General features: G+C 34.2%; 1 protein-coding gene across 2 annotated transcripts in view; it reads right to left on the reverse strand.

The window, feature by feature from the left end:
* LOC150086624 (syntenin-1-like) overlaps window positions 1–17,506 on the reverse strand; it is a 70,788-nt gene that overhangs the window by 28,007 nt on the left and 25,275 nt on the right. The window contains exons 2-4 of one of the 2 annotated variants that reach the window (XM_090372641.1): window positions 16,170–16,255; window positions 9,075–9,278; window positions 4,823–4,984 (exon numbers count right to left, since the gene is read on the reverse strand). In XM_090372641.1, coding sequence (XP_090228767.1) covers window positions 4,823–4,984; window positions 9,075–9,278; window positions 16,170–16,220 — 417 coding nt within the window. In that variant the 5' untranslated portion in view covers window positions 16,221–16,255. Of the gene's footprint in view, window positions 1–4,822; window positions 4,985–9,071; window positions 9,279–16,169; window positions 16,256–17,506 lie in introns of both variants that reach the window. The other variant, XM_090372640.1, reaches the window with a different exon arrangement.

Raw genomic sequence — 17,506 nt, forward strand, 5'->3', positions numbered from 1 at the left:
CTGTCGTTGTGGAAGTTGATATGTTGAATAAATTTAAGGAGGAACTGGACAGTCATTTGGAGGGAATGGTGTGATTTTTTTTTTTTTTTTTTTTTTTTTTTGGCTGATGCTGCATAAGCTCATACACTTGCTTTCTTGCATCACATGCCACTACTACTACATCATTCTCAGTTGCATTTTTGTTGCCGGCCCTCAGAAGAGTGTCCCGAAAATTAGACGCCTTAACTCTAAAGTCCAGTTTTGAAGAAGAAGTTGTTTCTTTGAAGAAGTTGTACAACAACTTCTTCAAAGCATTGGCCAAGGTAGTAATCATAATCTTTCCACGTGGCTGCTAAGTTGAAGATAGCGGATCTGATGTTGTATGCATACAAATATTTGCAGTGTCCTGGTGCCTCTTGTACCTTCTGTTTCTTCCAAAAACTTCTTATACAACCTCTTACATGCAACAATTATACCCTGATCCATCAGCTGTCTCTGAAGTAGTGTTAGGAGGCAGAAAAACTCATTTAATTCTCCCATCCCTGCTAACTAACCTCTCAGTATTAGGGTGAGCAAGTGCATTATCTAGCAGTAAAACAGCCTTTATTTCACTAGAAGGAATTTTCAGCACAACTGTCTGATAGCATTGCACATCAGACAGATGTGCTGTCTGATGTGTGACGCTATCAGATATAAATTGGTTCAAATTTTTCCTTTAGGTCAGAAATTTTTTTGTCCGTTAAATCAAGGGCCCACTGTATATTATTTTAAATAAATAACTGTTAGCATTATGAATATGATACAGTATTTTAGTATTAGTGCGTACATATAATTATAAGCATCCCCTGCTTAACACTCTTAAATGGGGTCCTAAAAACAGAGTGGTAAGTGGATTCATATTAAGTGGCAGAGATTTATTCAAAGGTATAAAGTAAATAATTGACTCGATATTTTAAGGAGTCCTTATGTGCTGCGATGTAATGACTAGATTGTATGTATAGCTTTGCTTAATTTTTCATTGAGGTGAGTGCTGAAAAATTAAGCTAAGCTATACCTACAATAAAGTAAATAATTTTAACTGGTTGGCATCATCAGTTTTTCTTGCTGATTTTAAGGCACCATTTCTTTGTATAACAACGTTAAATGTAGCAGGAGCATTGAAAGCTTTAAATACATAAACTATGATATGTGATATTACAATAGCAGCTTGCAATATTATTGATTTTCAAATCAGCCAAAATCCAAAGCCAATCCAATCTTTTTTTTTTAGAATATACAATTTAGTTTCCAACAAAAAAGCTTTTTTTTAAAAAAAAAAAAAGAGAAGTTGAAACTACCTCTAAACAGTGAATTAAATCTATCACCCAAATACAAAGTATACATAAACAATATGTAAACCAGAGGTTCCCAAACTGGAGTGCCCGAGTGGAGGGAGTGCCAAAAATTTTGTAGTTTTAGGATGACTGGATCTCGAACAATTACTTCAAAACAAAAAAATAAAAATATGCACCGAATTCACACTTTCTGAAAGGCTCATTCGTCATGACTCAGAAAAGAAAACAGTGAGCACATATCCACCTCCACTGTCTAGTGGTTAAGATTCTAGTTTCTAGTCACCACGACTCTGTGGGAAGGCACAGCATTGTCCTGCTGGAGGAGTCCATTGCCCTGTGCATGCACAATGACTATGAAGGGATGCAGATGGTCTACAAAGATGGACATGTAACCTGGACCCTTCAGAGATGAGTCTAGATGTATCAGAGGTCCCAACACGTGCCAGCTGAACACGCCCTGGACCATTACCAACCGTCCACTAGCCTGAACAGTTCCTTGTTGATATGATGGGTGTATAGCTTCATGCAGCTTCTGCCAGATATGCACCCTCTCATCTGCTCGAAATAACTGGAAACGGGACTCATCGGACCAGGATACCTGTCTCCAATCATCCAAGGTCCAGTGCCGATGTCCTTTCACCCAGTTGAGGCATAGAGTCGTGTGTTGTGGTGTTAGCAATGGGACTCTGGTGGGTCGGCAGCTCCCATAACCTATTGCGGCTAATGATTGCCTGATGGTCTTGGTGAAGTTTCTGGGACCTCCCTCGTTGAAGTCGGCGGCGATTTGTGCCACTGTTACTCTCCGGTTGGCTGAAACAATGCAAGACAGGCGTCAATGGCCACGTTCATCCACCACCTATCTCCATCCACAGAGGGCGGAGAAAGGTGGTGGATGAACAGTAACATCACTGTCCACAATGAGATGTTATTCCGGGAATGGCATATTCTTGATACACTCTTGATACTGTCGAATGGTGATAGTGCAATTTCTGTACCACCTCCGTGACAGTGACGCATGCATTGGGCACCAACTATCATTCTTCTTTCAAACTCTGTTAACTCATAACGCGTATCCATATTGACATCAAATTACCGTCTACATGAATGCAGTGTAAATATACACCTGCCAAGAGGTGGGTTTGTCCACTAACGAGGGGTGACAGCGTCAGGTTGCACAGGGACCCCACGAATTCTGTCCCTCCAGTGTATATACGCTTACTTTCTTGCATCATTTGACACTACTGCTACTAATAATAATAATAATAATAACAACCTCTAGCAGATTTTTTTAAAAAATATATTTGCACATTTCTTCAATGCATATTTCAGCAGATAAAAAAATATATATATATTTAAGCAGAAATCTCTTTCGGTTATACTAAGTGCCTTAAAAATCATTTTTAAGTTAAATTATAAAAATGTTTTTGTTAAATAAAAAATAACCATTATGAATATGATATTTTAGCACTGCAATGTTTATATACTGGTCAATAATTTATTCAACAATGGACCTACCTTCAATTTCTGGGGTCTGCTGATGCTCTCTTTTCAAAACAATCTCCTTCATAGTGTACTACTACATCACTGATGAACCCGCTTGTAGAAACCATTTCTTGACAAGTCTTTTCGAGTGATTATGCGGGCACAGATTCTTTAATGCACCTGTGTCACTTGAAAATTGCTGTTTTCTTCAAACACTTGTCTCTGTAAACCTTTGCCATCTCTCTCACATGGTACGAGTAGTACTACAGTCTCTGTAGTGCTCATCCGCATTGACCACATCATATAACAAAACAAAATGTTGCTCACACTTCAAATTTTCCATCATGCAGCTCACAAAATGGTTCATGCTTACAGCACATAGCTTAAGACCACTATGTACATACCAGACATGTCAAGATCTTGCACAGCTGCAAGATCTTGACATGTCTGGTATGTACATAGTGGTATGTTTTTTGCTGCATGCATCCTCCTCCCATCTACTGGAAATTCAGTGAAAACTGAGTGGTTGTATGGTGGCACTATCATTCCAAAAATTAAATGATCAGCATTTAAAATTATTGGTCTAGGAGGAAAAAATATTAGCGAAAAATATTTGTAAATGCCATCAGTGCTAGAAGTTTTTGCAGGTCTTGTAGGCATCTGTGTATCTGCTAATATTTTTTATGCAACTAATAATGGGTTAAAGATTTAAATGTTTCTCTTACATTTAATATTATTGTCACATAGGATAATTTTGCCTTAAAATTGGCCAGAACCATTCCAATTATCTATATATTTAGTGTGAACGATAGGCTTAACTGATCGGGCTGGAGGTGGTCTCAAATTGAAGATATTTCTTCCTAGGTGTGCAGAAAGTTTTTAAAATTTAAAAATTCCGAATAGTTTTAATTTACGGAATGGGCCAGTTTTGTAGTATAAACAAGAATAGTTCAACATTCACTTCATAGATAGAGCCACAGGAAGATGTTAACTGTTAAACAGTTGTCTAAGTTGATAAGGCATTTTTTCTGATTAACAATTTACACTTGAACTATTTAATTGATTAACAATTTGCATGTTCACACAATCGTGTCCTTTGTAACGAAAAAAAAAAAAATAAATAATAATAATAATAATAAAACTTTGCTACCAATTGCTAAATTGCCTACCTTAAAAGAAAGGACTAATCATTACGATTCTATTGCACTGCTCACTATATGTCCTCACATTGCACATGCAAGACCCATACACTTATTGCCATTCATTACGTTTAGAACTCATTTTTTTCGTTATAAACTTTGAGTTTATTTGTATTTTGTTTTGAGGTTATTTAAGGTAAGTAATTTAAGGATTTAGAAGTATGTCATAGTCAGAATGCAGAAGACGTGTCCGCTACTATGCTACTCTGATTGATCATGTTGAACATACCTTGCAGCAAAGACGAAACATGCCTTTTCGTGTTTCTGCAAATGTATTTAGGATAGTTCTGAAAGACTGGTCCTGAATACATTTACATGTATACATTGATATATACAAAGGTACTACATTTCTTTAGGATAGCAAGAGAAAAACTCTGCTACCAATTGTGAAATTTTCGCAACAGGTACAGTTAGCTGTAGCCATTGCATATAATAGGCCTAACCGATTTGGTCTCAAATTTAAGATATTTCTTCCTAGATGTGCAGAAACAGGTGAAAATATAAAAATTGCGAATAGTTTTATTTTACAGAATGGGTCAATTTTCTCTACTAGCACGTTCTACTTTAAAAGAAAGAATAGTTTTATTTTACAGAAATACGAAAGGATTCGACGTGTACTGGCTTACCTGCTCACGATCAAACACTGACTACATTTCTTAAGGACAGCTAGAGAAAAACTCTGCTACCAACTGCAAAATTTTCGCAATGGGTACAGCTAGTAGTTATTTTATTTCTTACAGAAATCCCCTCCCCATCCACTTCAAGTACTGATTTTCACAGGATTGATTAAGAGCACTGTGCTGGGATAACCATACATCTATCACCTACCTTGTTAATATCTTTGACTCTCATGCCAACTTTGCCACTTCCATCCTTACAAACCATAACCTCCCTGATTCCATGGTTAACCTGAGCTCTGATTAGTCCAGCAGAACCACCTGATACTGGAGCCACCATAACTGATTTTGAACCTGGAACTGCAACTTGGTTCTAGAAAAAATTGTTAAAAAGAAATATACGATAAAATGGAAGCATATGGTGTGCACAAAGTGAAAAATTAATATTAATGAATATGAACAAAAAGTAAACAGTTTTTATGGTTCCTAAGTTTTCATATGAATTTATTATTTTAAAGAACTTTTATTTGTTTGAATTTTTAAATATGACAAATTTCTTTTAATTTTTCCAGTAAAGATGTCTGACAGCCTTGAATCTTTATTCAAGGGGAAAAGAGTAAAATTGTGAATTTCTTCAAAGAATAATTGATAATTTGCACATAGATTTTGGGCACAAGTAAGGAGGTTGCACATTCGAGCCTGTATGCTACTATTAAAAAATGCATGGTGATGGTGCTGAAAATCTGGCTGCCATCAATAATTCAATATGTACGCAGTCATGATGATGAATTTGTAAAATATTTTAGCCTCTACTTCTACTGTCTAGAAAAAAAAATTAAAATAATTAGGAATTTACTATATTGCAAATAATTTATGTCCATGCCTCCTTCGTTCTTCTGTCTTTTCACAACATTGGCCACAGTTTCTTCTAGAAATATTCACAGGAATTGCAGTAGTACACAGTGAAAATGGCATCCCAGGCTCAAATATCTCAAAAACTATAATAAGCTTTGTAGGGTAATCATACTGGCTGCTACCAACATCACTGCGGTGTCTTATTTTTAGCTGCTCTCCATACATATATTAAACCCATCCACATCTGCAACAACAGATGGAAGCAAAGTCCAACAATCAACCACCTGCTGGCTGAAGGCAAACTTCTGCACATCAGTCCTGCAACCATCATTCCCTAATTTGAATTTCAGCCCATATAGGTCTAACAGTCTGTAATTATAAAGAGGAAGCTATAATGCGTAATAGTGTAGAGAACGATGCTCTGTGCTTCTGCCATTTACCAGAATATCAATCTTATGTGGATATACAACATAAGCATATCATTACAGGAGACTTAAATATTGTTCAACATGAAGAATTACGGAAATTGTCATCTTGTAGGTTTAAATTTAGACCTCGTTTTAGGACTAGTGTTAAACAAATATTTAAGCAAATTCGAATTGATCTGATACAATTTGGTCTAAAATTGGTATATAAATATAGTATACCTGTAGAGGCTTTTCACGTGTGGATTTGCCTTGCACATGAGGCATTGGTTAAGCAGATACATTGGAAGTTCAAATGGTGATAAGGCCATATTTGATTTAAAGTTAATTAAACAGCAGTTATCAGAAATGCAATCTAGATTTATTATCACTACCATTACTAAGGCAGCCAACAACTACGGTATTATTTGTAAAAAGTTTTACACTGCTACTTTAGCTAAAGAACTTAAAACAGCACAGAGGACATAAGCAGTAATATTATCAGCAAGAGACTGGTTGCTATGAATAAAAAGGTTAAAACTGAACTACTCTAATACTAAATTTCCACATGTGCATTGGATCCCTAAATTTCATAAGTCCCCTGTTGCATTTAGGTTTATAACTTCTTGCAGAGATAGTTATGTAAAAATACCACATAAAAAACTAGAATATTTGTTAAAAATTGTATTGAAAAATGTAGGGGAATCTAAAATTATTTTAAATAATAGTATATTCTTGGATTACATGAATACCAATTCTACGGAAATTAGACATATCGGTACGTATGACTTTAAAAATCTTTTCACTAGTATATCTCACGACAACCTAAAAAAGGTAATTTAATTTAAACTGGGGCAATTTAATAGACTTATGTTTATTTAATTGCTATAAGATCAATTGTAATACAGTATATAGACAGCATATGGGTATAGCTATGGGAGCATGTAGTTCGTGTATTGTAGCTAATCTGTATTTGCATTACTATGAAAGTAAATTTAGTAAAAGTACAATACTTTATAAATATATAGATGACCTCATTGCTATTAATGAGCCTAATTTTTTACAGGATATTGCTATTTTTTATTCTACTGAATTACAGCTTGGGAGTATATTAGCAGCCACATTTCTATATATAGAAATGGATATTACAAATGAGAAAATACAAACTAAAGTATATGACAAACGTAGAGATTTTAAATTTGCGACAGTTAACCTTACACATTGGCATTCAAACATCTCCCATAGAATTCATGGTAATATTATTGTATTGCAAGGATTAAGATTAATTAGAATATGCAGTAGTCTCAAAAATATTTTAGTTTCACTAAGAGAATTTATTAATAAGCTTAGGAGAAATGATTTCCCTCTTAAATTTATATTTAAGTATCTGTGTAGAGCTGTTTTTACAGCTATGAAAATATGGCATGAAAGTATTAACCCTTACAGAGTGGTTAAAAAGTTAGGGATATACTAATCATATGTCTTCTATTTAGCTTATGTGTATATATGTACATATTAGGCACTTCCCATAGAACTGTTGATCTGTGTCTTACACTCTGAAAAAGTTGTACCCATAGTTGTTCTATGGAAAGGAATTAGTTTTTAATTGTTTGTAAATTTATATTTTGTATTAATATCTAGTGTTTTTTCATCATTTTATATGGTAATTGGTTTAAGGTTTCTTTTTCACCATTGGTTTCTGTTAATTATGTTTCAATTTTTTTTTAAACATAAGTAACATAAAAAATAAATTTCCATAAATAGATATTGGTAATTTTAAGCATTAATATGTCAGCGTTTGAGTTATGTTCAGAGGTCACTGCTGGCCACATTGTTTTTAATTGGAGGAAGAGGGAACCGTTATCTTAATTGGTTGTAGAGGGAGATTTGAAATTTCTTCCATTTCCTGCAGCTGCTAGATTTATCCACGTTTTTGTAAGTTCTGATGCACTGGTAAGGATTGCTTTTTCCTTTAAGATTGTCTATTGGTACTTGATACAGGCAATTTTAATTATTCTGACTTTTAATTTTAAGTTCACTTCAGATATATAAATGCGCATTTAATAATTATTACAAGTACATGCTTCTTTACACAATGAATTACTAGGAACCCTGCTAAGGGATGGGGCTTTACACCCCCAGTAATTTTCCGAAGTAGTTTACATTCATTTTCTTTGCCCTTATTTGTATACTATCTAACTCTAATATCTTATGCTTCAAAATCTATTAGGGTATTCGAGGGAGATTGAGGTACTGTTTCTATTCCTTTCACCTCAATATCGGTTTATACCTTAGCTTTGCTTTTCACAAGTAACCGATACACTTGTATATTTTTCTTAAGTAACAGAAACGCTTGGTTATAATTTTTTCATTGGTTATGGAAACACTTGTATATTTTTAATGTTTAATTAATGTTTAAATTAATTATTTTAGTTTTTGCTATCTGTAAGGCTAGCGGTTATTTTTTGCCAGTCTGCCGTTAATTTCATATAATGTAATTTCAGATAACTTATTATTAAATGAACTTATATCAACTCAAATTTCAACTTAACTTAATCCTATGATTTATACTATATTTAGTAAAACATAAACATGGTTAGGCTGGCATATATTGAGAGGCACTAGCCCCACGATGACATGCCCTTCAATGTAAACCTTATTCAATAATAACTGGTAAAAATTTGGTATTTTCGGTATTTTGTAAATGCGGAATTATTATGTTTATTATTAGCTTTGCTTTATATAGAGGCTGATAGGGTCTTTTGTATGTTGCCAATATTCACTGCCAATTTTGTTTTTGAATTTTAATTTGTCATGATAGGTACCATTTTATGCTATATCTATTTAAATTGTATATTCTCAGGCAAATGTAATGTTAAATCATTTCTGATGGCATTAATCTGTTCTGACTAGTAAAATTTTATCTGTTTTAAATAAATAAATATTTTTTAAATAAATATAAATAATAATAATATAAATATATATATATGATGGTCATAGTTACGAATGACTAATTGTCTAGAATTATCTTTTAGAGAATATTCTGGTTCTCTGAAAATATTCCTGACTCAACTGCTTCGCTAGTGTAATAAGCATAATGTATTTTTTATATATACAAAAAAAAAAAAAAAAGGAGAGACTTCCTCAATGTCACAAATAATAGTAATAAAGTTTTATTAGGCTATGAAATACCATACTTACTGCTGCAGAAGGAACTACAGCATTTGACATATACTGCTGAACATTTTCTTCTGATAATGACAAACCCATATATTCATTAAGTGCAGGATACAATGATGAGTACTTCTCAGGTGGGACAGGAGCAGAGCCTGGATGGATAGGATATGGCGGAGCTGAAGATGCATGTTCTTGCTCCTGTTGTTGTGAATGCATAGCTTGAGCCTGAGCCTGTAATAAGAAAAAAATCAAATTTGCATATATATGATTAAATTTCTCCTACAAAAATTATACAAGATGTCTGAAGTCATGCATAAATTGTAGACCTATTTTTAAATGTTCTTTCAAAAAAATTATAAAAGATAATAAAAAAAATAATTTAATGGTAACAACTTGCTGTACAGCCACTCCCCAACTTAAGTAAGGGTTGCATTCCGCGGAACTCTACATAACTCGGAATTTCCCTAAATGCTTATACAGCACTCGCAACTATGCACGCTGAATTTGATTGGAGCAAAAAAGAAATGTTCGAAAAACATGTAAATAGAATTATTCATTCAATTATTTTTATCTCGTGCACAGGAAAAATTACAAAAATTTCAAAATTATAAAACTACAAAAAGAGAGAGGAGACAAGCATAACGTCAGCAAGTTTTACCTTTCAAGCATTGTTGCCAGAATTAACTCTCCAGCTGATAAGCACACCGCTGCGGAAGTTGTGGGCTGTGGAGATACAGGGTTTTTTCAACATATCACAAAATTTCTCTGCAGCTGCAGAATCGGCACTGGCAACTTCACCATATACTTTAATGTTTCGGAAACCAGCGCGATGATTGAACCTATTAAACTACCCATTTGCCTGCCACGAACTTAGCTTAGGATTCATTGTACTTATCCTTAATATCTTCATAAATACTTCTTGCTTTTGCTTGAATGGCCATTGGACTCAGGGGCACTCACTTCTGAATCTGATTTTCCATCCATATTATTAATAGCTTTTCCATCTTCGATATAGCATCTGAACACAGTTTTGTGATCACCTTTGATCTTAAATGCGTTGATCCTTTAACATGTTCTTTTACATGCGCACTGTCCTTTAAAATAGTATTCACTGTTGAAGCAGCAAGACCTAATTCCCATGCAATAGATGACAAGCTTTGTCCTGCTTCGTACTTCTTAATCATCTTCATTTCTAAATCAATTTTGTTTCGTTTCCTAGCACTGCCAGCATTTTCCATTGGTCGCTTTCCCTTCACCATTGTAATAAGTATATAGGAATGACGAGTCGATTCTGAAAATTTACTTATGTTTTTTATATGATTGAAGATTTCAGTGAAGGGGAAACACATTTCACCATAATACCATAATGTAAAAATCCACAGAATTCCAGTTATCGGTATTATCGCAAATGCAGTAAGATTGAGTTTACTACCCGTTTATAATAGATAGCACTAACAGAAAAGCCCAATAAACCTGAAAGTGCAAATTTCTTTTATTGTTTTATGGTAGTGATCTCCAGTAATGTGTTTTAGAAAAATATCACAAAGGCATTCAAAATTGATTCTTATAATGGAACATATGATAACGATGAAAGTGTAGTGCAATTTCCCTTATAAAAAATGACCTTTTAGAGAGATAAATAGCTTAGTTATATAGTGAGAATTTCAACTTCCGAGGTCTTGGAACGAATTATCATAAAAAAAAAAAAAAAATGTATTATTGGGTTCACATTACGATATTTTTACAATACCTCCATTTATTCCTACAAGATGCAAAGTACGTTTCCACAATTTTTTTTACGTTTGCACCAGCCGGCAAAAACTTAACATAAAATCGAATTTCCATAAGTCAAGGAATGCCTGTATTACCAAATGGTGGAACATCAGATCAGGCAAGAAATCTAGCAATACGTTATTTTTTTTTGGGGTGGGGAGTCACTGAGAAGAATGGTTGAATACATTCTTCGGACAGCATTATATTATAATTCATGGCTTATTTAGAAGCAGAAAATAAGCTTATGTTCCAGTAACCATTAAGGAAACTAAAAAAATAAAAAATCAGTAGAAGAGAATTTACGGTATACAATAAAACAGTGAATTCTCTTATCTTCTTACATTTAGCTTTTAGATGTTTGTTTGTTTGTTTGTTTATGGACTTCATGGCACAAGGGCAGCAAGGCCATAATGCCCCTATCTATAGTGATGTTAATTTAGCTTTTAGGTGAAGACTGCCAACCAACATATATACAGGTGACCCCCGCTTAACGCTGATAATTCATTCAGGAAAAAAAGAGTGCAAGCGCCGCATTCCCATAAGGTAACATATGTATTTGCGAGTTGCGGTCGGTGCCATAGGATATTTTCTAATCAATAATAAACGGTAGTGAAAAGATGCACAAATATCGGTCAAAATATTTAATATTCAAATATTTGTACATATAAAATATTCTACATTACATACATATATAATTATGTGGTAAATACTTATGTATCAAAATTAAACTTAATTCCAATTAAAATCATGAATTTAATCATGAAAAATGTGTCGATTTTGGGTTGTACTTTGGCCCACTTCCTGGTAAACTAAAAGGTGTTTTAATTTTAAATCCCCCACAGCATTACCTCCCAACAATAAAGTCAACTGATCCTTCGCCACTTTGAAACCTATGTTTTTTTCTTCTTTCAATATGAAACTTCTTTTAGGCATTTGTTTCCAAAAAAGTCCTGCTTCATCTATGTTAAAAACTTGTTGAGAAGTATGACACATAATACCCCTCTTCAATAATTTTAACAAGTTATTTTTTGAAAGTTTCAGCTCCTTGATCTGCACTTGCGGCTTCTCCCTGGAGTTTAAATCTATTCAACCAACCCTTACTAGTTTTAAATGGTTCCACATTTTTTTTATTTTTATTTTAGGTGAGCTTTCTTCAGATCATCATATAGGGGGTAATCTCTCTCTCTCTCTCTCTTTTTTTTATAATATTTAACTGGACTGAATTCTGCATTGGATATTATCTTCAATAAAATTAGTTAAAGTCTCTCCATTTAAATCCTAATAGCTGGCCTAGCCCTAGTTGCTTGCAGCAGAACAGCTGTCTTTCCCGCTGCTGAAATTAATTCATTTTTTTATAATTGTTCTTAAAGTTAAACTTGCCAGTCCTAAATTATGGCACACATCCACTTGTCATTGACCGGAATCAATTCGCTTAAAAATGACTTAATTTAATTTTCAAATTCAGTCTTTTTCTTACATTAGTCTTTGTACTGCATCCAGATGTTGCTTTTTCATTCTTATCTGCCATTATTAACTCTTCAAAAAATGTAACTGTGTTGGTTGCATTAATTATGATTCAATGTTCGAGTAAACTGTCCATTACGCATGATGTCTAATACCGTACTGAGTGATGACTAGACTTCGGATAAATGCATATAATGCAAATATTACAAGCAATATACTTGATAATTTTTTAAAATGTTGACTCGGAACTACGTAACAAGTCATTGTACTGCAATTAAACTAGCGTGCAAGAAAATTTCACTGAGCGTGGGAAAATTTCTCAAGTCGGCATGGGAAACATTAATGCTGTTTTGCTATTCATTTTCAAGCTAATGACTCCATCAAATGAAATGATTTCGTTAAATATGCCAAAAATGCAATCTGTAAAAGAGCGTTATAGTGAGATACGGGTTATAATATAAGAACAGCGTTGTAGTGAATCAGCGTAAAGCGAACCGGCAATAAACGAGGGCCTGATGTAATGAGCTAATTGAAGATACTGATGGATCTCAGCTTTCAAGACTGAACAGTAAAAGAATAGAAAAACAGAGATCATTAACCCTGTGCATACCAAGCAGTCAGAAATGACTAAGATTTTTGCTTGTTGTACTTATTTTATTTTCCTTACTTTTCCCTATTTTTTTGTGTATCAACTTCAGTGTTATAAATATATTACTTCATTTTTTATATAATAAAAAGTTCATTTATCCATTATAAAATTAGAATGATTTTTGAACAATTAAAAATTCCATAAAAATGCAAAGCATACTTGTTTATTTCTTAGGATTGTTTTCATAGCTCACTCAGGTTTTATGCTCTCTAGAATTGTTTGTACTCACAGGTTTGGTGATGGACTGATACCAGTCAATCTATTATTTGGATGGGATTACACGTTTAAGAAACTCAATGAGACACAGTTTGCAATCATTGCTGTTGACTTTTACTGGTCGCAGAGGGGGGGGGGTACAGATTTAAAGAATGTTCAATAAGGGCTACAAACAGGAACTGGAAGATCCAAAAATGTGTGATGCATACTCAAAATCTGTTTGCAAAACACATTCTGGATAAAAGTACTTCATTTAAAAAATGTAGGTTTTTAAATCCTTAGTTGGTGTATTTTATATACTGAAAACAGCAAACTTATAGATTTAAATATCTATTAAAATTACATCAGTGTGAATTTTAGTATTCCTCCAATACGATATTAACTTTCAATTTCTATCATTAATAATTGGAAAAGTTTAGCCAGAAAAGCTTTTGATACTGTTCCAGACTGCTATACAAATTGGAACAGTGGAACTAGGAACACGCTACTGCTATGGATAAAGGGTTGGTTGAGTGGGGAAGAAAACAGTAGTTATTAATGAGCACTGCTCTTCTTGGACTAATGTTATTAGTGCAGTCCACCAGGGTTCAGCACTAGGCTCATTGTGGTTTACAATATTTATTAATGATACTGATGAAAGTACATTAGGTTTAATGTCTAAGCGTGTAGATGATATTAAGGTTGGCAGAGTGGTTTATATTAACCACTATGATGGGCTGAGAAGTCGAAATTGGCAATGTTCACAAATACAAGGTATTGCATATGGGAAGCAGTAATTCCAGATTAATGTATCTACTGGGTGGTACCACACTGAAGGTAGAGGAAAACCAAAAATTTTTTAAATAATTGTTCAAAATTTGGCTGCAAATTTGTGATGCCAATCTCAATATATAATGAAGATTATGTCCTGATGGTATTTCTCGATGGAGCTCCAGATCCTGATGGTATTTCTCCACTTGTTCTCAAAACCTGCGCTCCTGAACTTACTCCTGTTCTGTGCCACCTTTATTCAATCTCTTATTCCAAAGGTGCTTTTCCAAAAAAAATATTTTCACCTGTAGTTGTACTGCGCATACTCTGTAGATCAGCTAAATCTTCAACTGGTACAAAATTATCATTAATTCCATGCATGGAGATGAGGAGTTAGGCTGTGTCATTTACATCAGTATTGTCATCCAGTACCACACTAAAATATTTCATTTGTTTTATGTTTTCCAAAAATTGTTCGAACAAATTCTTTCTAATATCTTCTACTTTTTGCATAATTGTTTGTCGAGACAAACTAATGTCTTGTATCATTGTTCGTTTCTCCGGACAAATTTCTTCCACAACTTTTAACAAACAATACTTAACAAATTCACCATCATTAAACAGTTTACTTTCAAAAGCAATCAAATGTGCAACTTGATAACTGGCACATACAGCAGATAAATTTGACTGATACGTTTTCAGTATGTTTTGTTGTTTTCTTAATTTGTTTTGTAACTTTGAACACTTCTTTTTGTAGCACTCCTTTATGTTGATCATAAGATTTATGATTGGAATCAGTGAAATTTAAAATCTCACAATCTCCTGACACATCAAACACACTGCTTTTTTGTAGTAATCAATGAAGAAATAGTCTTCAGTCCACCTTAGGTCAAAAGCACGACACTCCAATCGATTTTCTCCTTTTGGAACATTTTTAAGAATGATTTTTTTAATTCAATTAATAATTAATTCAATGCAATGAACAAGCTATATTAAAATACATAACTGTATTTAGCGCATATATGACTGCACTGAACCACATGTACATGTTTGATACAGTCGAGCTGGATGCTTATATGCCTGTACACGCAGTGGCGATCGATCAATGCTGTTTTAGTTTACTTTCCGCACGGGCCTTATAAAAATTATTCGCAGACCGTAGGTTGCACACCACTGAACTAAATGGTCTGATGTAGCGACGTGATCAATGCTGGAGTGCAACAACACATTCATTTCAGTTTATTATGGCTTTTTTTTTTTTTTTTTTTTTATGAAAATCCCAAACACGAAAGGTATCAAAACCTATAGTACTTAGTACCGTGCATGGGTTGAAGGAGAAGTATGGGGAGAGGGGGGTGCCGGAAACTTTGCTCTAGAGACTAAACATGGGTTTCACCACTTCAGGCCTCCAATAAGCAAAGTGGTGGTATTTCACCGGTTGATGAAAGTCATCTACCACCTTGAGCACATGTGACTGCTAAATACAATAATGATTTTATTCTTACCAAAACAATTAGTTGTAAACTCTTCTGATGTACAAAATCATGCCAGTGTATAAATAGAACACTTTTATTTTTATATTTTTTTAACAGTAAAGTACATATTTCTCTTTTTTATAGATTGTGACTTCACTTGCAGTAATGAAAAATTCAGTTGTGAGAAGTGATGGACTGTCATGTTACCAGGAAAACCTCAGTGGGTTAATGAAGTATGGATCAGTGTGCTGACTAGGAGAGTGTCAAAAATAAAATAATAAAAAAAAAAAGTGTCACTGATTATTACTCAAATTCATCTTATATGGCATTTCATGTAATTATCTTTTTAAAGCACACAAAATGTTATCAACTCTACAAACAGCCCAGATAGCTTGTAAAAGATCATTTCTAAATCATAATCAGCATTCAAAAGTCTGTGCAATATTGTGACACAACAATAAATAAAAAAATAAATAATTAACAAAAACTAAATAAATTTATGTAATATGCTGATGTGATTTATTCAATGTTCCTGTTCGACAACATACTCATTAATTAAATATTTAATTTTTCTTAGTTCTGTTTTATTATTTTCATTTCCTAAACTAAAATAAAGTATTAGTTTTGTCTAGTTAATGATTGTTAACAGGCTAATTAAAGAAATTATCCAGTAAGAATTTTCTTACTAGTTCACCCCTGGCAGTAAGCCATATTATTTCAAGGTTGTATTGTAGGCATTTTTTTTTTTTTTTAACTTAACATTTGATGAAATATATTTGTAATATGTTCACTTACCTGTGCCATGCGATGAACTTTCATATCTTCTAATGAAGGATAAAGAGACATTGTGTCAAAAATCAGTAAATCTTATATGGAATAACCTAAACAAAACAAAAAAAAAAAAAAGGGGGCTGACACTTTATCTATATAACCATAGTTCAAACACAAATGATAAATCAAATCAGTTTAAGAGGGAGGAAACATACCAAAAAAGCTAATTAATTTTTACTTTGTGTATTATGTAATATACAAGTAAAGCGTGTTAGTTGTCTGATGGCACCAGGGGATCCCCGCCATCTCCGCATTGTATTCTTTAAAAGTGACACAGAACTCTGTGGAGGCCAGAGATTTAAAAAGTGTATGGGAAGTGGAATGTTGTGTAGCATTATGTTCTGTTTTCTCTGATCATTTAGCCGCTGGGCCCCTATTGGAACCCACCGTTGCCCACACTTTACCACGAGGAGGCAGGTCAGGCACCCAGTAGATTATTTAAGTACTCTGGCAGGCTCCACCACCTAATTTCCAAGGATTTCAGTGGCAAGGCTCAAAAAAAAAAAAAAAAAAAAAAAAAGGATGAACACTAGAATTTGGCCGAAAGAGATTTACAAGAAAGCAGTAGAATTTAGATGTCGATTTGAATTTGGCAGCATTGTTAGGGGTGTACTCGGTCGGTTTAGTGGGGGGGGGAGACTGAAGGGGAAACAGAAGGATGGGAACGATACAGTAGGCATCCCCAACCAAAGAGGTCAGTGGAGACAAGCCCACTAGGCGAAGTATGGGGGAGGCAGGGAGGGGAGGAGACAAAAACCCGTGTCCTCCCTTCCTTGCCCTGGGATGGGGTTTTAAAGGGAACCAGGTTACAGTATCCAGTTCAGATTGCCAAAGGGCATGTCGTCGGCAGCAAAGCCACAGTATGTCTTCGTCGGTGAGAGTTGTCATGTCCATGTAGTGTACAGCGTGTTAGTTGTCTGACGGCACCAGGGGCTTACCCCATCTCCGCATTGTATTCTTTGTGAGTGATACAGAACTCTGTGGAGGCCAGAGATTTAAAAAGTGTGTGGGGAGTGGTCTGTTGTCTAGCATTATGTTCTGTTGTTTCTCTGACCATTGAGCCGTTGGGGCCCACACTTTGCCACGAGGAGGCAGGTCAGGCACCCAGTCGATTATTAAGTACTCTGGCATGTAGTGTACAGTAGTAGAATCGATAAGGTGGAAGCACAAATGTCACATTCCAAAGTAGCATTGAAATGAGTGCATTTTGCATTCATTTTAATACTATAAAACCTTGAAACTTATGCAAAAAAAAAAAAAAAAACCACTAATAGCAAGAAGTGTAAACTAGAGTATAAGCA

Source organism: Mastigoproctus giganteus, chromosome 4 (assembly GCF_048544385.1).
Source record: "Mastigoproctus giganteus isolate SK-2022 chromosome 4, ASM4854438v1, whole genome shotgun sequence".
NCBI classification, from domain to species: Eukaryota; Metazoa; Arthropoda; class Arachnida; order Uropygi; family Thelyphonidae; genus Mastigoproctus; species Mastigoproctus giganteus.